Genomic DNA, 8,295 nt, shown 5'->3' on the forward strand with positions numbered 1-8,295 from the left:
ATGAAAAGGGTCTTCTTGTCTTATTTTCCTTTTACTGGTTGCTGGAGGTTTARGGATAGGGGCGCTCGGGGGTGCTGGGGAAATGCTCAGGAGGGTAGAAAATGCTTGGCTGGACATTTGTGCCAAGGCACCTYGAGCTGCAGTTTATCCAACAGAGTCCAAGGCTCTCTAATCCTGCAYTTTAACAGCCCCAGGTGAGGTTCTCCTGCCGTGGGACCAGGGAGCTTTAATGAACAGGTTGCTTTTACAGTACGAGGTTAAAGGAGATGGGTCCCTTGAGGAGTCTTTGTCCCAGGGCACGGTCACCCTCCGAGGGAGGGCAGCCTGCAGTGGGACCTGCTGTGCAAAACGGTAACAGAGGAGTGTCTTAAATAACAGGAATAAACAGGACCACGGAGGTTGAATAAATCCCTCCCTTTGCGGGCAGAGTTTGGGGTCAAGGGGCCGGGGAGCGTTTTGCCGGCCGATCCCACTGACTGCTGGGCTGTGCTCCACTCTAGCCAGCTCCCCTTTTCCAGCTTTTCAGCAGATCGGAGGTTACCACAACCTGGAAGGGGCCTATTTGAAGGCCGTGCCGTCCAAGACCGTTCCCAACACCACCTGCCACCTGCCCAGAGCGGACGCCATGCACCTCTTCCGAGACCCGCTGTCCGGAGATCTGCCCTGGACCGGGATGACCTTCGGGCTGTCCATCATGGCCACGTGGTACTGGTGCACCGACCAGGTAAATGGAAACGAGAACCCCCTGCCCCAAGGATTGCAACGGTGCCGGGCTCCGCCAGCTCTGCGAGGCCACCGTCACCAGCACCTACTGGTCCTTCTGGCCAGTGGCCTCAGGGGGCTGCTTTTTGGAGTCCACAGAGGTGCTCGGGGCCCCTGCCACCTTGTTCTTGAGGTGCTTGGACTGGGACAGTTTGGAGAGCGGGATGCCCARGGGTGTCCTCATCTCCTCGGCTGGCTTCTGGCTCTCGGGCAGGGAGGTGAAGCGTTTGCCCGACGCTCTGGGCTTGTTTGGGGACAGGTGGCCGGGGGCCGTGGGCTTGCTGGGGCTGAAGGCTTTGCTCTGCCAGTAGGGCTGGCTGCCTGCAATGGTCTTTTTGGGTTCTGCTCCGTCCCCTCCGTATTTGGTGGCCCCGAGGGCTCTGTCGTGCGTCGGGGAGCAGGAGACCTCGCTGCCCTGCTCCCTGCCCGCCGGGGTCCTGGGCCGGTAGCGGAAGATGTGCGTCCCCTGTTCGGGAGAGAGCAGGGAGAGGGTGAGCTCTGGCTGTGGGAAGGATGCTGCTCCCTGCAAGGACACCCCTTCACCTTCCCATGCCACAGGGACCTGCTCCTCATGGACAAACCCCTCAGTGCCCTGCCCAAATTCAGCGGCAGCTCAAAACTTTCTCAAGTCTTAACCACGGCTGCTGCTCTGATTTCTGCCTCTGGCACCAAACACTGGGGCTCTCCCAGCGCCTCAGCAACTGCTTCCCTGGCAGGCTGCAGGCTGTCCCGAGCCAAATCCCTCCTGTCTGGRAATCCAGGACAAGATATCTCCACCCCTCCTCTCCAGCAGCAGCCTGAACAGCCATTTCAATCACCCAAACTCTCATGTCAGGCCCAAAGAACACTCGGCCACCCAGAGCCAGCCTGTGGGATGAGTGACTGCCAGGATCAGATGAAAACAAGGAGGGTTGGGAGGGGGAGGTGGGATCAGGAGACAACAGAGAGCTGTGACCCCGCTGTGGGGGTGGCTCTCTCATTAGCTGGGTTGTGACACACGTTTGGAGCGGGTCTGAGCACCACAAATCTTAATTCTGACCTGGAGAAGGCCGTGAACACACGGCTGTGGTCACCAGATGTTTATCTGCCCTTTGGGTGTGCCCAGCCACGATTGCACCTGTGCAGAGGCACCAGGGCAGGTGGGATCTGGGGAGCCAAGGCGCTGGTGGCAGCAGGAGCTGGGGCCAGGAGGCTGCAGAGCTGGCTGTGCCAGCCTGCCCTGCCTCTGCCCTGACCCTCAGCTCGCTGTTCAGGCAGTGCCAGTGTCCCAGAGGCCACCCTGGCCCTGCAGCTGACAGTTTCCACTTTGACCAGGAGGGTTGTGTTAAAGCAGGTTAGCTTAGGTAGGCTGAGATTGATTTAATTGGGTGCTTAAATTTGGTGCTAAGGTCTGAGATGGCTTCAGGTTGGCAGGATTAAGGATGGCTGAGTTTTKCTGCCTCTGAGCTGTGTGGTGGGTCCTTCACTCCTGATGTTCTCCTGGCTCTCGGGAAGAAGTTCAACCATGGCTTTCCCAAATATCCCACCCCAGGAACTGGCACCCTGCCCCTCCTGCCCACCAGCAGAAMGAGCCAGTGCTCRCTCWGGAGCRYCTGGATCCTGCTGGGTGCTGAGCAYTCCTCTGGAAGCCTTTGCAGAGACTCTGAGCTCTTTTAAATCAACAATTCCTATTGATATTGTCTATTTAGAGGGATTGCCTCAAAACCCCAGCAGTGGCTGTGCTGTGGATGGACACRGCTTGGCCAGAGCACTGAGGTGCCATGGTTTGAGTGGAGCTGTGGGAAGAGGAGGAGGCTGGACTCGGTTTCCATGTCATTGTGGGCACTCTTTGGGGAGGAGATCGGGTGGAAGGGGCAAGAGCAGGGGGATGGAGGTGGGGAATGGTTGATGCTGGCAGGARGATGTGCTGCTGTGGTTGCACTGGGCTTTTTTTGGTGCTGTRGGGTAACCCCAAACCGTTACTGGCCTGGAGAGGAACCCTACTGTGGGCTGGGTCCATGTCCATACCACATTTGGGCCCGAGGCCCAGTGGCTCCAGCATTTGGGATGCAGTCTGGCTGATGTGGAGCAGATGCTGGTGCTGCCCAGCCCTCCCGCCTGGCTCTCCGCAGGTCATCGTCCAGCGGTCACTCTCGGCTAAAAACCTGAGCCACGCCAAGGCCGGCTCCATCCTGGCCAGCTACCTGAAGATGCTGCCCCTGTTCCTCATCATCATGCCAGGGATGATCAGCAGGGTSCTGTTCCCAGGTAAGGGCCAGCTGTGGAGCTGGTGGGGTGAGAATTTAATCCATCACTGAGGGATGAATGGGAGGGGGCTTGTCTGGAAAGCCCTGCTCTGCACAGACCTGGGGGCTGTATGGGTGGGAGAGGGACAGGAGGGACCTTGAGCYCTCCTTGAGCCTGCATCCAGGTGTGGATGGGGTTGTGTATTTAGGGAAGGTGATTTCCAGAAAAAATCTGGGAGAGAARTTGGTTTCCATGAGATGGAAAACACGATGTGTGCCCCGAGTAAACCTACACCTATGCTTTGGACTAGGCTGGGTAATGGGTCAGCAYTTATGAAATGTGGACCCAGAAAAGAATATTTGGGAGGATTGATGGTGATTCCTGTGAGATTTGACTTTTCTAGAGTTAATTGAGGGTTGCATAATTTTATTATTTTTACACATGGGAGAAACTCTCCCCTGCACCTCTCCGCCAGCTGAGTGCTGTCTTTCCTAACCCTGGTGCTGTGCTAATTGTCTGCCTCTCATCAAAGGGGCCAGAACAAGTTACTGCAGCAGCACCAGAGTAGCCAGCCATCCCCAGCGAGGTGGCACCTGGCACCTGGGTCACAGAGCATCAAAGAGYTCGGTGCTCCTTGCCCTGCAGGGCTCGGGGGTATTTGATGTGCCAGGATTAAAGCTCTGAGCTCCCTGTTGCTGGCTGGGAAGGGAGAAGCCAGTGGACTCTGGGATAGTGAATTTAATTCCCTGTAAATACAGATTAGATGCTCAGCCGGGGTAACCTCAGGCAGTTTCAGTGATTTCAGCTGCTGGTTTTGCCCTGGGGGTTTGAATGCCCCAAAAACAGTGGGCGGGGAGCCTTGAGAAACCAAAATGCTTGGCAGAGGCTTAAGAGTTGCGGCGCTTGGGTGGATGACGGTGTCACCACCCCTGCCTGGACGGGCTGGTGCTCTGGCCGTGGTGGGGACGGTGGTGTGGGACACTGGCGTGGCCCTGTGCTCCCAGCCAGCAGTGGGATTGTGGCTCTCACCCCAGGGAATTGCAGCAGGGTGCCAGCCCTGTGCGGTGACAAGGAGTGGCGTCACCTGTGGATCAGCCACAAAGCTGCTGACGGTGGCACTCGCCCACGGAGGTTGCTGTCCCTGTTCCTCCGCTCTCTTGCTCTGCCTAATGACGTGTCGGAGCGCTTTCCCTTTGATGCAAACACGCCTGGGATGGGCACGCCTGCCCGCACAGTCTGTCCCTGGCTGGGYGTGATGCCRCTGYKGCTGGAGCTCAGCCAGTCCCAGCACATCTGGGCAGCTGTGCCAGGAGCTGCTGGCTCCATCCCCAACCCAGTGGGGTAATSTTTAATTACCAAACCCTCCCCTTGAACAGCCGCCCCATTGCTGGACACCAAGRGCTGCTGCACGGCCACCACCTCCTTGGTCACCTCTTGGGTGACTGCTACCGTGGCCACGTGCAGGGTGTGATTCTCCTGTGTGGGAAGTGTGATCTCAGCACCCAGAACAACACCACATGCYGGGATGACCCCAAAACACAGGATGACACCACCTTGGCTGAGCTGGCCGGGTCACCTCCAGGTTTGCAGCCTTTGCAGGGTGGAGAAACGTGAGGTTGTAGCCAAGTGTCCTACCTGGGCGGCACTGCTGGGGTAGGAGCTGTTGCCATCCAGGAGGGAGCGGGGCAGCATGGGCCTGATCTCCACGGCGTTGCTCCTCCTCCTGTTCATCTCCTCCATGCGGAGGTGCTTCAGGGACGGGAGGCTGCCCAGGGGGCTGATGAAGGTACCCCGGCTGATGTGAGGGTCACTGAGCTTCCTCTGCATGGGGATGATCTCCCCGTTGTGGGTGACGTCCGAGTTGGTTCTCCGGAGGGGCCCGTAGCGATCCCTCACCTCGAAGTACTCGTCTGAGATGGAGGAGGCGTTGGAGCGGCGGTAGCTGTGGTCAGCAGAGCTGCTGGAGTAGCTCTCCTGGTCACTCAGGGTGATGTACTCCTCCTCCTCCTCCTCCTCCTCTTCTCCMAGCCCGTTGTGGGCGCAGGGAGGCCCTTTGTCCTCCTGTGGAGCTGCCACTGGCCGGTCTGGCTGGACATGGCAGGTGTCCATCGAGGCTCTGTTGGGTTTCTCCTCCCGGTTCTGTTTCACGCYCGTGTGGCCGGCCAGCGGTGGCTGCGTGTCACCCTCCAGGGCAGTGCTGCCRTCACAAGCTGTAATGACTTTGGTCTTGAGGACACCGACAGGGACAGTCCTGGGCTTTGGAACTGGAGGCCTGACCTCCTGCAATGTCTCCTCCTGTGGCTTCGGGTGGTGGCTCAGCGGTAAAGTGGCAAACGTCCCYGCTTGCCTCGTTGCCCAGCTGACTCCTTCGATAGGGCCGGTAATGGGGACTGCAGGAGCTTCCACAGGAGGCTGTGGGATCTGTCTCTGGCTGGGGGACAGCAGAGGTGGCTCCTGGTCTGAGTTCCTCCTGGCCTCCATCTCCCTGTTCTTCAGCATCTGCCGGTGCTGGGCGCTGGCCTGCGAGACGTCGCAGACTTTGATGCGGTTCATCTGCGACAGCTTCACGTTCTTCACCTTGGGGTCRATGATGTTGATGTAGCCCAGCACTTCACTGCCAGGCTCGGGGTCGGGCTCCACCCATGTGGGCAGGTAGTCAAACATGTTGGCTTTCTCCAGGTTCAGGAGGCCGGGGTGGATGAGCAGGGACAGGTCTGCCATGTCGCCGTGCCGGTCGCCGCCCTGGCCCTCAGGAGGCGTTTTGCCTTTGTTGTCCGTCTTCGGGGTTTTGTCCTGGTTCTCAGACGAGGTCTTGCTGATCTGGTCGGCGCTCTTGGCCTTCACCAGAGCGTACTTGGGGTTGATCAGCTTCTTCACCACGGCGTTGGCGGGGGTCACCGGCACCACCGAGGGCAGCGTCACGGGCTCGGGTTCGGGCTCTTCGCCCACGGAGATGGATTTGAGGCTCACCCCCTTGGACATGAGGTAGAGCTCCTGGAACTGCTTGTCGAACGCCTCCACCACCTGGCCCGACAGCACCGTGATGACRTTTCGGTCCGTCCTTGCCGCGGACCAGGTGAAGCTGGAACAGAAACACATCGTAAATAACACACTGCTCTCCTGCCCTGGCCTTCCCTCAGGGGCTGATGGTGCCAGCAGGGACGTGATCTCACTGTAAACATTAATAATTATAATGATGGGATTGACAAAATGGCTCTTGTCCCAAATTAGAGTGAAGGGTTGAAGTCGTGAGCGTGGTGGGACTTGAAATAAAAATAAAAGGTATTTGCAGTGGGCCAGTTAGTTTTTCACTTTGGCATTGCTGCTTTTCCCTTCTCAGTTTGGGCTAGTTAGGAAAAGTGAGTAATAAGTGGATGTGATTTGTTATGGTCAGAAAGGAGGAAAAGTTTCAGCTCCRTGTTTATAAAACTTGTCTTTTAGACCTGAAACCTGACCAGGGCTGGTCTGTTTCTACCAAAGYAGGTTTTCCTCTGAACAAACTGAGAAACACTTTGTGTAGGAAATTGGCTGGAAAAGCTGAGGTTGATGTGAGAATTTGGACTGGCTGTGGTTTGGTGCTTTGGGCTCATCAAAGCCCAGGGCTTTTCACCCACCGAAACGCTCGGTGTGTCCCACCACCTCTGAGAAAGGTGGGGTCCTGGACCTGATGGGAACCCCTTGGGGACCATTCCAAATCTCGTTGGAAAATCATCTCCTGGCTTAGGGATCTGGCACAAGGTCCTGAGGCCTTGGACCACGTGGGTTTGCATTGATCCTTTGGCCAACACCTCCACGGGGTGGGCAAGAGGAGACACCGCTGATTTACCTGTAGGATCCACACATGGCTCGATCCCCATCCACGAACATGAACTTCTGGGCCAAAGCCCCCTTGAACTTGGTGGCCGAACGGGTGAAGAACTCGGTCCCTCCGGTGCTGCGGACGCGCAGGTTCTGCAAGGCAAAGGCAGAGGTGTGAGCAGGAACGAGGAACTGCTGAGAGGACATCGCCCACCCCTCCAAAAACGCCTCTCTGGAAGCTCCACGGCCCCTCCAAGGAGTGGGAATGCTCTTCATGGCCAGCTCAGAGGAGGCCACAGCGCTGGGGAGATAAAATAACTCGCCCAAAGCCACGCAGTGAACCACAGACTCGGCTTGGGGAGTTTCCTGCTTTGCCCCATGCCTGGCTGTGTTTGCCATCTCTGGAGCTCGGTGCTGCCCATGCCCGTGGGCGAATGCCATGTGGTGCCAAGCGCTCCCCAGCTCCTGCAATCCATGCAAATGCCAAATGGGAGAGGAGGTTCCACCCCTGCTCCCAGCAGGGGCTGTGCAGAGGGTTTTAGGGACAGGTGGTGACCCTGGGACAGCCCATGTGGGTCTGCTGGCTGTGGGGTTGTCCTCCAGCACGCTCCCCTTTTGCTGCACTCCTAAATTTGAGCATCTAGTCCTGCTTCCAGGGATTGGTGGGAAATCAGGCAGTGGGGCAATATCTTTTTACCCTCAGGAAATGAAACCCGGTAATATGGGAGCAGATCCCTGAGGAATGGAGTAGGGTGTCCTTCCCCAGGGAACTCAGAGATGGAGAGACAGCCCTGGCTCTGTGAAATTTTATTTTTTTTTTAATCTCCAGTCTGGCTCCTGTCTCTGGTGTCTTCATGGAGGGCACTGGCACATTCCGTAGCAGAGCAGATAGCATCTTCCATGACAAATGGGCTCCTTTTGGGTGGGGAAGAAATATTTTCTTGTGAAAGCACCTGCATTCCTCCTGCTCCTGCTGAGATGTCAGCAATGCTGTTCCTGAAGGYTCTGTGTCATCACTGGGTCATGCCCTTTGTGGCTGTTTTTCTGTGTGTTTTGTTTCATTTTTTAAAAAGAAAAGCATCAAAAACATTTGTCTTCCCCTCCTCCAGCCTTCCTCATGTGCTTCCCTGGGCTCTCCTCTCTCCCCGGAGACCACGGCTGGGCACAGCCCCAAACCCAGGTGCTCCCCCACACTTGGCAGGAAGATTCAATGCAGATGATGTGAAAGCAAAGGCTTTCCTGACAGTGTTTCCAGGGAAGTTCCATACACTGAATGGACAAGATTCGGGGGTTTTTTAGGGTTTTTTTTTAATGAATTTGATTTTTTTCATAGCGTTTTCCTTTCTGCCTGCTGTAGCTGGGGACAAGCTTGTTCTGAGCACCCCAATTTCTGTCAGCAGGCAGCGCCGGGTGTGCTGGGAGCTGGCTGGCAAGCAGGCTGGGATGGCAATTCCTGTCCCTGTGTTATCCCTACACATGGGGCTGCAGGCTGGGATGGCAATTCCTGTC

The 8,295-nt window shown here is 56.9% G+C and overlaps 2 protein-coding genes across 2 annotated transcripts in view; one reads left to right on the top strand and one right to left on the bottom strand.

Moving 5' to 3' along the window:
* Positions 1-511: 511 nt before the first annotated feature.
* FAM83G (family with sequence similarity 83 member G) overlaps positions 512-8,295 on the bottom strand; it is a 17,894-nt gene continuing 10,110 nt past the window's right edge. Inside the window, exons 3-5 of the mRNA XM_057381294.1 lie at positions 6,815-6,939; positions 4,624-6,070; positions 512-1,228 (exon numbers count right to left, since the gene is read on the bottom strand). Coding sequence (XP_057237277.1) covers positions 809-1,228; positions 4,624-6,070; positions 6,815-6,939 — 1,992 coding nt within the window. The 3' untranslated portion in view covers positions 512-808. The remainder of the gene's footprint in view (positions 1,229-4,623; positions 6,071-6,814; positions 6,940-8,295) is intronic.
* SLC5A10 (solute carrier family 5 member 10) overlaps positions 2,743-8,295 on the top strand; it is a 23,214-nt gene continuing 17,661 nt past the window's right edge. Inside the window, exon 1 of the mRNA XM_057381303.1 lies at positions 2,743-3,009. Coding sequence (XP_057237286.1) covers positions 2,760-3,009 — 250 coding nt within the window. The 5' untranslated portion in view covers positions 2,743-2,759. The remainder of the gene's footprint in view (positions 3,010-8,295) is intronic.

Source organism: Malurus melanocephalus, unplaced genomic scaffold (assembly GCF_030028575.1).
Source record: "Malurus melanocephalus ecotype Western Australia unplaced genomic scaffold, MMel_1.1 scaffold_504, whole genome shotgun sequence".
Classification (NCBI taxonomy): domain Eukaryota; kingdom Metazoa; phylum Chordata; class Aves; order Passeriformes; family Maluridae; genus Malurus; species Malurus melanocephalus.